This window comes from Haliotis rufescens, unplaced genomic scaffold (assembly GCF_023055435.1).
Source record: "Haliotis rufescens isolate VD_foot unplaced genomic scaffold, xgHalRufe1.0.p SCAF_4, whole genome shotgun sequence".
Classification (NCBI taxonomy): Eukaryota; Metazoa; Mollusca; class Gastropoda; order Lepetellida; family Haliotidae; genus Haliotis; species Haliotis rufescens.
The window spans coordinates 56,739,813-56,752,548 of NW_025964112.1; the positions used below are offsets into that span (position 1 = coordinate 56,739,813).

At 42.7% G+C, this 12,736-nt stretch overlaps 1 protein-coding gene across 1 annotated transcript in view; it reads left to right on the forward strand.

Moving 5' to 3' along the window:
• LOC124114470 (tetratricopeptide repeat protein 21B-like) overlaps positions 1 to 12,736 on the forward strand; it is a 61,959-nt gene that overhangs the window by 8,736 nt on the left and 40,487 nt on the right. The window contains exons 7-14 of the mRNA XM_048382248.1: positions 219 to 416; positions 4,591 to 4,675; positions 5,880 to 5,978; positions 6,944 to 7,136; positions 8,401 to 8,498; positions 9,177 to 9,284; positions 10,442 to 10,534; positions 11,001 to 11,130. Coding sequence (XP_048238205.1) covers positions 219 to 416; positions 4,591 to 4,675; positions 5,880 to 5,978; positions 6,944 to 7,136; positions 8,401 to 8,498; positions 9,177 to 9,284; positions 10,442 to 10,534; positions 11,001 to 11,130 — 1,004 coding nt within the window. The remainder of the gene's footprint in view (positions 1 to 218; positions 417 to 4,590; positions 4,676 to 5,879; positions 5,979 to 6,943; positions 7,137 to 8,400; positions 8,499 to 9,176; positions 9,285 to 10,441; positions 10,535 to 11,000; positions 11,131 to 12,736) is intronic.

Here is a 12,736-nt window from a genome sequence, read left to right on the forward strand (position 1 = left end):
ATTGTCTTAGTGCTAAGATCGCTGAAAATGATTCATAGAGTTTTTGCTTGTAGTCTCAAAGTCTTTGCCAGAGACTGATGCACTCCATGTGAAACCAATGGCTTGAGAGGCTTTCAAGTGTAAAAAGTCAAACTTCAGTTTACAATTTGTCTGTCTTAAATAGATATTGAATTTCAACAAGGTACTTGGAATTTCATTGTGTTGTTATTGTGCAACAGGAAACATGGCAACAGGGACATCGATGCCCTATTTGGCAAGTCCAAGTTCTTGGAGCACCGCCGCAACTTCAGCGGCGCCCTGGAAGTGGTAAACCAGGTGGTGGTGGGCTTCTCCGGTTTCCTCCCGGCACTCATCGAGAAGATGAAGCTGCAGCTAGCTCTGCAGGACTGGGACCAGACCATCGAGACAGCACAGAGGTGAGTGGCATAGGGGACATCTTGTACATGCCTGTCAATGAAAGAGGTTGCTGTTGGAAAATTGGTGTAATGAAGCTGTAATGCAGTATGAAGCTTCAGCCTGAGATCATCAAACCGCTAAGGTCAGGTTGCACGGGATTACAGTGCATGACTATTTGTTTGGGTGGTGAAATGTTTTTCTGTTTTGTTTCCACTAAAGGAAGAAGGCAGAATGCATAATGTGAGATAGTATAAGTAACTATAACTGAAGCTTTTAATTTTGTGTCTTTATCAACCCTGAGTTTACCACCCTGTTTATCATTCTCTCCCATCCTGTGTTTATGATCCTGTGTTTAACATTCTCTCCCATCCTGTGTTGAACATTCTCTCCCATCCTGTGTTTATGATCCTGTGTTTAACGTTCCCTCCCACCCTGTGTTTATGATCCTGTGTTTAACGTTCCCTCCCACCCTGTGTTGAACATTCTCTCCCATTCTGTGTTTATGATCCTGCATTTATCATTCTCTCCCATTCTGTGTTTATGATCCTGTGTTTAACGTTCTCTCCCACCCTGTGTTGAACATTCTCTCCCATTCTGTGTTTATGATCCTGTGTTTAACATTCTCTCCCATCCTGTGTTTATGATCCTGTGTTTAACGTTCCCCCCCATTCTGTGTTTATGATCCTGCATTTATCATTCTCTCCCATTCTGTGTTTATGATCCTGTGTTTAACGTTCTCTCCCACCCTGTGTTGAACATTCTCTCCCATTCTGTGTTTATGATCCTGTGTTTAACATTCTCTCCCATCCTGTGTTTATGATCCTGTGTTTAACGTTCCCTCCCACCCTGTGTTGAACATTCTCTCCCATTCTGTGTTTATGATCCTGTGTTTAACATTCTCTCCCATCCTGTGTTTATGATCCTGTGTTTAACGTACCCTCCCACCCTGTGTTGAACATTCTCTCCCATTCTGTGTTTATGATCCTGTGTTTAACATTCTCTCCCATCCTGTGTTTATGATCCTGTGTTGAACATTCTCTCCCACCCTGTGTTGAACATTCTCTCCCATCCAGTGTTTATCATCCTGTGTTTAACGTTCCCTCCCACCCTGTGTTGAACATTCTCTCCCATTCTGTGTTTATGATCCTGCATTTATCATTCTCTCCCATTCTGTGTTTATGATCCTGTGTTGAACATTCTCTCCCACCCTGTGTTGAACATTCTCTCCCATCCAGTGTTTATCATCCTGTGTTTAACGTTCCCTCCCACCCTGTGTTGAACATTCTCTCCCATTCTGTGTTTATGATCCTGCATTTATCATTCTCTCCCATTCTGTGTTTATGATCCTGTGTTTAACGTTCTCTCCCACCCTGTGTTGAACATTCTCTCCCATTCTGTGTTTATGATCCTGTGTTTAACATTCTCTCCCATTCTGTGTTTATGATCCTGTGTTAAACGTTCTCTCCCATTCTGCGTTGATGATCCTGTGTTTAACGTTCTCTCCCACCCTGTGTTGAACATTCTCTCCCATTCTGTGTTTATGATCCTGTGTTTAACGTTCTCTCCCATCCTGAGTTGAACATTATCTCCCATTCTGTGTTTATGATCCTGTGTTTAACGTTCTCTCCCATCCTGAGTTGAACATTCTCTCCCATCCTGCGTTTATGATCCTGTGTTTAACATTCTCTCCCATCCTGTGTTTATGATCCTGTGTTTAACGTTCCCTCCCACCCTGTGTTGAACATTCTCTCCCATTCTGTGTTTATGATCCTGTGTTTAACATTCTCTCCCATCCTGTGTTTATGATCCTGTGTTGAACATTCTCTCCCATCCTGTGTTTATGATCCTGTGTTTAACGTTCTCTCCCATCCTGAGTTGAACATTCTCTCCCATCCTGTGTTTATGATCCTGTGTTAAACGTTCTCTCCCATCCTCTGTTTATGATCCTGTGTTTAACGTTCCCTCCCACCCTGTGTTGAACATTATCTCCCATCCTGTGTTTATGATCCTGTGTTTAACGTTCTCTCCCACCCTGAGTTGAACATTATCTCCCATCCTGCGTTTATGATCCTGTGTTTAACGTTCTCTCCCATCCTGAGTTGAACATTCTCTCCCATCCAGTGTTTATCATCCTGTGTTTAATGTTCTCTCCCACCCTGTGTTGAACATTCTCTCCCTTTCTGTGTTTATGATCCTGTGTTTAATGTTCTCTCCCACCCTTTGTTGAACATTCTCTCCCATCCTGCGTTTATGATCCTGTGTTTAACATTCTCTCCCATCCTGAGTTGAACGTTCTCTCCCATCCTGTGTTTATGATCCTGTGTTTAACGTTCTCTCCCATCCTGTGTTGAACATTCTCTCCCATTCTGCGTTGATGATCCTGTGTTTAACGTTCTCTCCCACCTTGTGTTGAACATTCTCTCCCATCCTGTGTTTATAATCCTGTGTTGAACATTCCCTCCCACCCTGTGTTGAACATTCTCTCCCATTCTGTGTTTATGATCCTGTGTTTAACGTTCTCTCCCACCCTGTGTTGAACATTCTCTCCCATTCTGTGTTTATGATCCTGTGTTTAACGTTCTCTCCCACCCTGTGTTGAACATTCTCTCCCATTCTGTGTTTATGATCCTGTGTTTAACGTTCTCTCCCATCCTGAGTTGAACATTATCTCCCATTCTGTGTTTATGATCCTGTGTTTAATGTTCTCTCCCATCCTGAGTTGAACATTATCTCCCATTCTGTGTTTATGATCCTGTGTTTAACGTTCCCTCCCACCCTGTGTTTATGATCCTGTGTTTAACGTTCCCTCCCACCCTGTGTTTATGATCCTGTGTTTAACGTTCTCTCCCACCCTGTGTTGAACATTCTCTCCCATTCTGTGTTTATGATCCTGTGTTTAACATTCTCTCCCATCCTGTGTTTATGATCCTGTGTTTAACGTTCCCTCCCACCCTGTGTTTATGATCCTGTGTTTAACGTTCCCTCCCACCCTGTGTTGAACATTCTCTCCCATTCTGTGTTTATGATCCTGCATTTATCATTCTCTCCCATTCTGTGTTTATGATCCTGTGTTTAACGTTCTCTCCCACCCTGTGTTGAACATTCTCTCCCATTCTGTGTTTATGATCCTGTGTTTAACATTCTCTCCCATTCTGTGTTTATGATCCTGTGTTAAACGTTCTCTCCCATTCTGCGTTGATGATCCTGTGTTTAACGTTCTCTCCCACCCTGTGTTGAACATTCTCTCCCATTCTGTGTTTATGATCCTGTGTTTAACGTTCTCTCCCATCCTGAGTTGAACATTATCTCCCATTCTGTGTTTATGATCCTGTGTTTAACGTTCTCTCCCATCCTGAGTTGAACATTATCTCCCATTCTGTGTTTATGATCCTGTGTTTAACGTTCTCTCCCATCCTGAGTTGAACATTCTCTCCCATCCTGCGTTTATGATCCTGTGTTTAACATTCTCTCCCATCCTGTGTTTATGATCCTGTGTTTAACGTTCCCTCCCACCCTGTGTTGAACATTCTCTCCCATCCTGTGTTTATGATCCTGTGTTTAACGTTCTCTCCCACCTTGTGTTGAACATTCTCTCCCATCCTGTGTTTATGATCCTGTGTTTAACGTTCCCTCCCACCCTGTGTTTATGATCCTGTGTTTAACGTTCCCTCCCACCCTGTGTTTATGATCCTGTGTTTAACGTTCTCTCCCACCCTGTGTTGAACATTATCTCCCATTCTGTGTTTATGATCCTGTGTTTAACATTCTCTCCCATCCTGTGTTTATGATCCTGTGTTTAACGTTCCCTCCCACCCTGTGTTTATGATCCTGTGTTTAACGTTCCCTCCCACCCTGTGTTGAACATTCTCTCCCATTCTGTGTTAAAGATCCTGTGTTTAACATTCTCTCCCACCCTGTGTTGAACATTCTCTCCCATCATGTGTTTATGATCCTGTGTTTAACGTTCTCTCCCACCCTGTGTTGAACATTCTCTCCCATCCTGCGTTTATAATGCTGTGTTTAACGTTCTCTCCCATCCTGAGTTGAACGTTCTCTCCCATCCTGTGTTTATCATCCTGTGTTTAACATATCTCACATTCTGTGTGTATGTCCTGTGTTTATCACTCTGTGTTTACCATACTGTGTTTACCACACTGTGTATATTACCCTGTGATCACCTCCTCTGCTGCACAGAGCTCTGGGGCTGGACATGCACTGTATTGAAGCCATGCGGTTCACTGGGCTTCAGTGGCTGTGTCGGGACGGAAACGCAGCAGAGGTAACTAACTATACACAGTATGACATGGAAATGACATCGCGAAAAGGAAACAATATGTGTCAATAAATACAAATGAAATCAGAGACGATTTTCGCAATGTCAAGCACAACGTTTTTCTTCATGATTGATAATGTTCTTTAGCACAGTCTACCAGTATGTTTTATTTATTTTAGTTAACATATTTATGTTGATCTTGTTGATAAGATAATAATGAAATGTAGGTGGGGGGTGTTTTACTAAATTGGACTCTCACATTTCTCGTCCTTGTTAGATCTTGTTATCATTGTAATGGTGTGTATCTCTCTAGTGATGACAGTCACAGCAGCAGTCAAAGATAAGCCAACATGATTCATAAGTTGTGTTTATCATGTTCAAGTCGAATTCTGTAATGTGTTGGAGGCAGTGTAATGTTCCTTGCTATTGAATTGACATGTTACTAAAATTGTTGCTAAACAGTATTACTCATATCAGTTTCATTGTCATATGTTTGTGGACAACAAATGTTTTTACATTTGTACTTTTCACAGATTTGTATCAGAACTTTCTTCGTTAAGCGAAAGTTCTCCATGGCATGTCTATGTATCCATGACACTTTTTATGGAAAGCAGCTACTGTTATTCTTTGTCACAACGTTTTAGAGCTACTTCTTGCTACTTCATCTGGTGAGGGGCGGTTGGGTAGCCTAGTGGTTAAAGCGTTCGCTCGTCACACCGAAGACCCGGGTTCGATTCACAACATGGGTACAATGTGTGAAGTCCATTTCTGGTGTCCCCCGCCGTGATATTGCTGGCATATTGCTAAAAGCGGCCTAAAACCAAACTCACTCACTCACTCCATTACTGCTGAACTAGGAAAATCACTCTCTCTCACTCACTCACTCACTCACTCACTCACTCACTCACTCACTCACTCACTCACTCACCAGGTGAATGCCCTGTAAGGGAATAGAGTACTGTATTTATATATGAATCGTGATGTTTACACAACAGATAACAATATAATGACGAAGCCGATGACATAGGATTTATGTACAAAGATAACAAGATCATAATAAGGCCAGTCAGAATAAAGGATAAAAGAAGGTACTATCCATAAAAAGTGTCATGTATTCATGTTCTCCCAACTTCTAAATGCCTAGCAAGGCCAAGCATGTCTGAACTCACCCTCATACATGCATGTACATCTCTCAATGTCTGTGTTGTAGGCTGCCAGTGTCATCGGTGACTTGATCACCAACATGGACAGATTTGAACCCCGCAACGCCTACCTCTACTGCAACATGGCCCAAGTGTTTGTCCGCCTGGTAGGTACCACCAGTAGTGCTAAGACTTAGCACTAAAACTTTGATACAGCTTCAATCTTATCTGATTTTATGACGCGTGAAGATCCGGGGTAGAATAGGTCTTCAGCAACCCATGCTTGCTGTAAAAGGCACTATGCTTGTTGTAAGAGGCAAATCACGGGATTGGGTGGTCAGGCTCGCTGATTTGGTTGATGCATGTTACATATCCCAATTGTGTGGATCGATGTTCATGATGTCAATCACTGGAATGTCTGGTCCGGACTCAATTATTTACCGACGGCTGTCATATAGCTGCAGTATTGCTGAGTGCGGCATAAAACAACAAACAAACAAACCAATGTGATTTGCAGCCTTAAGGTCAGTTTCAATTTTTATTGAAACACTGATTTAAGAAAGCATGGTCAAGGCTGTGCAAAATTTGTTTTCAAATTCTACTGTTGATGTTGATTGTTGTGTAACGCCACACACTATCTACCTGAGGAACGCCTGGCCAGCATTATCATTTGCAGAAGCCCTCGGTCTGTTCAACTGCCCTCCTTCGCTGCATAGTTAATAGCAGACCTCAGGCTTCTGCAAATGATAATGCCCTGAATAATATTGCTACCCTTATACCCATAACATAACTTCTGACATGCTGTGGCATATCTGAATCCTGTTCCCAGCGACATCAGACTGGTTCCCGGCCTGTTTCGGGGGCACAGGTGGCCCAGTCATCAAAGGTGCAGAGTTGTGTCCCTTAGGATGCCAGAAACCTGATTGTGAATTCATATGCTGGTTCGCCTTGATTATGTTTCTAGGTTTGTCAGCACCATACCCGTGCTCATGGCTTTCACCAAAGTGGTAAATGTCGAAGACCTGCATCACTTCAGGCTTTCCTCCCGCATCAAGCTGACATGCCGTAATATTACTGGAATACTTTTAAAGGCTGTGTCAAACCCAACTCACTCATTCCCTGCCTGTTTCAGAGCGGTCGTAATGCACTAGTTCTGCAGCAGTGCCACACACTGACAGAGAGAGCTGTAAGTATGGAGGGGAACAATGCGGATTATGTGAACGAGATGGGGTACCAGCTGCTGCTGCAGGGCAAGGTGAAAGAGGCCATGAAGTGTTACCGGAACGCCATGAAGCTGGATGAGACCAGCGTTGCTGCCCTCACAGGTACGTCAGCCTCCATTCTCATTAAAATCAGATCTTAGTTCTCGCTATTGCTTAAACAAAGATCTGAGGACATCCCATTACGGGTCACGTCAGCCCGACCTTGCACGAATTTTGACCGACCAATGGAAGGACTGACAACAAGTGAACATTAGCCAATCAGAAGGCAGCTTTCTGGTGCTTTACGGCACTGATTTCAAATTGGCGACTACGCTTCAAAACATATTTTGACAAATTCTCTACTAAAAGTTTGAAACCTGAACAAAAGAACATTCTGGAATGGCAAATATATGGTCTAGATTGTATGGATTCAGTCGTTAAACCCGTAACTATCATTCGGAATACCCCGTGTTAAAGTTTTCGAGATTGCATGATTAGAAATCACATTCCGACTCTCACTTTCATGATCTGGTAAGCAACGCTCTGATTGGTCGGATGAAAGGTCGTTTTGACGTGACCCCTCATGAGATGTCCTCAGATCTTTGTTTAGCGGTAGCGAGAACCAAGATCTGATTTTAGTGAGATTGGTCAGCCTCATAAAACTTGTATTGTCAGTTTGTTTGTTGTTTAACGCCACACTCAGCAATATACCTGCTATATGACGGTGGTCTGTAAATAAATAAATCTGGACCAGATGATAATTGCTGTCCAGTGATTGACACCATGAGCATCGATCCACGTATTTGGGATACGATGGCATGCATCAACCAAGTCAGTGATCCTGACCACCTGATCCCATTAGTGGCCTTATACGACAAGCATAGTTGCCTTTTACAGCAAGCATGGGTTGCTGAAGACTATTCTACCCCGGATCTTCACGAGTCTCATAGAACTTGGAGTAGAATGTACAGGTATCATGCACTTGCGAATAAAGAAGTTGTTGTCCATAGATTGTGTCAACTTTGTAATACACCAACTTCTAAGCAATGCCACTCAAACAAATCATGGACATGCACAGATATTAGTTCTTGTTGTTTGTTGTTTAACGCATCACTCAGCAATATTCCAGCTATATGATGGCAGTCTGTAAATAATCGAGTCTGGACCAGACAATCCAGTGATTGACATCATGAGCATCGATCCACACAATTGGGATACGATGACATGCATCAACCAAGTCAGCGAGCCTGACCACCCGATCCCGTTAGTCGCCTCTTATGACAAGCACAGATATAAGTATAAAGTACATGTAAACAATATGTTTACCTACCCGCATGGATGGTTAAGTGTCAGCATGTTGACGTACAGACTGTGTCCCTCCCTGCAGGTATTATCCGGTGTCAGCTGATCGAGAACCATGTTGAGGAAGCTGCCCAGCAGCTGGAGTTCCTCAATGAGATTCAACAGAGTATAGGAAGATCACCGGTAAGCTTTTAGTAACCCTGGACTGACATACCACAATTTGAGTTGTGTCCCTTTATTGTGCCAAGAATTGCTGATGGTTGGATTGAATCCAAAATTTGTGTTTTTGTCTTCAGTTTGTCAGCATTCAAAAGTAACAAACAATTTCAATAATAAACATGTTTATTAGAGGGCAAACATATCGGGGTTCATAAAAATCATATATGCTCTAGGGTCATATCAAGTCACGAGACAACAGTGTATTGTTTCCGTCATCCAGACGGCAATTCTGATGGCATTCGAATCTTATTGTGACGTTAGATCGGAATGATGTCACACTAGAGACAACGTTGTAGCTGAAGATTGTTGACGTCATTCGACATATTGTGATTCCACTGCTGTTGCGACTTGCTGTCCATATAGGTAAACACTAAAATTCGTCTCTTAACGTAGACATCTTCTTCGGTACTAAATAGAACATTATATGAGTATTCATGTCATACTATGTTTATGACACACTTGCCCAAATTCCGGTATTTAGACACTCATAACGTAAACATAGTATGACATGAACACTCATATAATATCCTCTATATATTTATGCTCATTCACAACCTGTGTGACTTAGATATTTTTACACATGAAGCTGTAAGATGTGATGGAACAATTACATTTTCACAGTAAAACCAAACTTTGTTCCAGGAATTGGCCTACTTGAGTTCGGTTCTGGCTAGGAAGAAGAACAAAGGCCCAGAGAAAGTGATGGAGCTTCTCAATGAGTGTATAGAGTTGCATTTCTCAGCACTCAAGGTAGGCTACAGGAAGCTGTCTGTGTTCTTCTCAGTTGTTTCGGGAGAAATTTGTTGATTTTTACATCTCACTTTTAGAACTTGTTGGGATTGTGGGACAGGGCCCTATTCCACAAAGTAATCTTAGCGCTTAGACGATCGTAACTCCCATACTTTAACATAGGTTGACAAGTTGCAGTGCTAAGATGATCATAACTGCCATACTTTAACATAGGCTTACAAGTCGCAGCGTAAGATTGATTTGTGGAACTGGGCCCTGAACAGGTTTGTCTGGCTGGTTGTGTGTCTTCTTACCCCTATGGTGTGTATCGTTGCTCATGATATCAGTCACTGGTTTGTCTGACCAAGACTCAACTATTTACAAGGCTTCATGACATGGCTGTTATGTTGTCAACTGTGGCATATAAAACCCCATGATTGACCTGAATCTACATGATCTATATTTGTTTGAATGTCAGGGACTCTCAGTGGTAATTGTTGGGTTTCCAAGGTATGAACATAGTCGACCCAGGCTTGCACGACATCTGTCACACTTCACGTGATATACTAAACATCGCATATGCCTCTGGATGCCTCAAGCCTATTATTGATGCCGATTACAATTTTAGATTGAAGAAAATGAACCATTGGGACCCTCATCATGCTCATGCTCTGTGTTTTTAGCGGGGGGCACGGGTGACCCAGTCGTCTAAGGTGCCGCGATTTGCTGTGCAGAGTTGCGTCCCTTGGGCACGCCAGAAACCTATGATTGTGGATTCGAATCCCGATTCGCCCCGATTATGTTTCCAGGTTTGTCAGCACCATACCCATGCTTGTGGGTTTCACTGAAGTGGTAAACTTCTGAGACTTGCATCACTTCGGGCTTTCCTCCCACATTAAGCTGACACGCCATGATATAACTGGAATACTGTTAAAAGCGGCGTTAAACCCAACTCACTCACTCACTTATAGAGCTTTTAGCATATTTCTAACCATAATCGATAGTTATCTGCAACATTGAATCTATTTGACCAGATCTAATGAATCCACCAGACATACATTTTTGTATTTGACTCACAATGTAAGTTATATGCATCCATTCTCAGTTTGTATATGTGTATGATGCTATAGTTTGTGTCGGGACTGGTTGATGTGCATCCTGTGATTGTCTTCCTCCAGGGACTGCCACTTGGTGTCCAGTACTACCTCCTGCTGAACCCCGACTTCCTCCTCGAGGTCATCAAGGACTACCTCCAGTATGCTCCTCAAACGGTAGGCACCAGCAGTGTCACTAAACATTACAGTTATTATCCCCCGCTCGAAGTGCTGTCGTCCGTCCGTCAGATTTCGTTTCTGGAGCAGAACTAATAAACCAGGACAGATATTTTAACCAAACATGGCACAAAGATAGGTCTAGTGGTGAACTGGTGCCATTTGATAGTTTGGGATTTTTTAAACCAATTATTTTTCAAGTTTCCATGGCAACGACTTTGACTTGGTGTTATTGGTGTGGGATATGAGTACATTTTGTGTATTTCATGCTTGTTCATGATTTTTGTAATGATAGGAGTCTTCCTAACGTCATTGTCACAGAAACACTTGCAAATATACATGACTTTATATCTGTGTATACACGTGGAATAGTTCAGTTTCCTATATGTGTAGAGAGCCATACATGTTTCGTCACCATGGTAGTGTTATACAGGAATGATGTTTCACCATCATGACTATGTTGCAGCCTATAGTGACTGGTCAGCCCATCAACCCAGTGCTGAAGAGGTGTCACCAAGTGCTGGACCCACTCACCAGGGCAATCCCTGGCCTCATGGAGGCGGTGTATCTCATTGGCAAGGTCAAGTTCCTCGCAGGTTGGTGCTTTCCCAGTCTTCCTCTTGACCTGAAGCCCTCATTACACTATCAAAACTTTGATGAAAAAATTGGTGCCTTCAATGCTCTTCTCCAAGAGATGGATAGATTCCAGTGCCTATGTCAACTATCTAAGAATGAACAAGGAAATATTAAGGATTCTTCTTGAAAAAGTGAGAACATACAGGTTGGACACAAGACTAAGGCTTTCTTGCATTCTGAGTGGCTAAATTACATCAAAGTTTGTTCAAAGTTTTGATGAGAAATAGGATCGGTTTCTATTCCATCAAAGACTGTCAAAAACAATATATTACACTATCAAAAAAAAATTGGTCAAAATGGACTTTCACCAAGTTTTTGATAGTGTAAAGCCCCTGTTAGATACAGGCTGTTCTGCAGCCAAGTAATCGGGGAGACAGGAACATGTAGAATGAGTATGCACCTCAAACAGTCGGTTCATTGCATTACCATGTAGCCAATTAGCAATGGATGAATTCTTTATTCAGGGTGGGAAAGGAAAACTCTGAACTCCTTCTGACTTCTATAGCATTTATGTACGTCTCTCAACATGCTATGGGAGGGGGGCGGGGGTGGCCCAGTCATCTGAGACGCCGCGATTCCCTGTGCAGAGTTGCGTCCATTGGGCACACCAGAAGCCTATGATTATGGGTTCGAATCCCGGTTCGCCCCGATTATGTTTCTAGGTTTGTCAGCACCATACCCGTGCTCGTGGGTTTCACCGAAGTGGTAAACATCTGAGACCTGCATCACTTCAGGCTTTCCTCCCACATTAAGCTGACACGCCGCGATATAACTGGAATACTGTTAAAAGTGGCGTTAATCCCAACTCACTCACTCACACACACACACACTCACTCACTCACTCACTCACTCACTCACTCACTCAACATGCCATTACACAGCCATGTGTGCTTGTCGACTCGGCGATTGAGACACACAGACAGACTCGCTACGTCGCATACAAAGTTAGTTCTAGCAACTTGTGATATCGGTAGTTGCGTATCTTGGGTATGTTGAAACAAAAAGCCATGGAGATAGGTAAACTGATTCATCATCATCAAAACCAAAATCACGGGCAATAAAAGATCGACTTTGTGATAAACACACCCTTTTTTGTGTCAATCTGGACAGGGACGAGTACATAGTGGTGATATATCCACACAATCTGGTGAACAGGGACAAACGTTTCACACTACCCATACAAGACACATCTTCCCGAGGCAAGGAAGTTAACTGACTGTAAAAGTCCATTTTCTACCCTTGCTGAACTAGGCTGGAATTCCAGGTTACTTTTTGGCTGGACTAACTAGTCTGCATAGTCCAATCAAAATTGTGTTACAAACTAGACATCCGGTTCGTAAACAACATAGATTTCAACGTGCAGATTTCGGTCGACTACAGGATTTTCAAAGCATGTGTATGTCACCTGGGCTTTGACAAATATTTTGCAAATCTTTTCAAGCTTTTAATCAAGGTGTTCAAGTGATTTGATGCACTTCGTGGGGTAAGACCCATCTTATGACAATACAGATCTTGATTATCGATCAGATCTTCTTGACTGGGCGCCGCCATTTGTTTGAAGAAAGT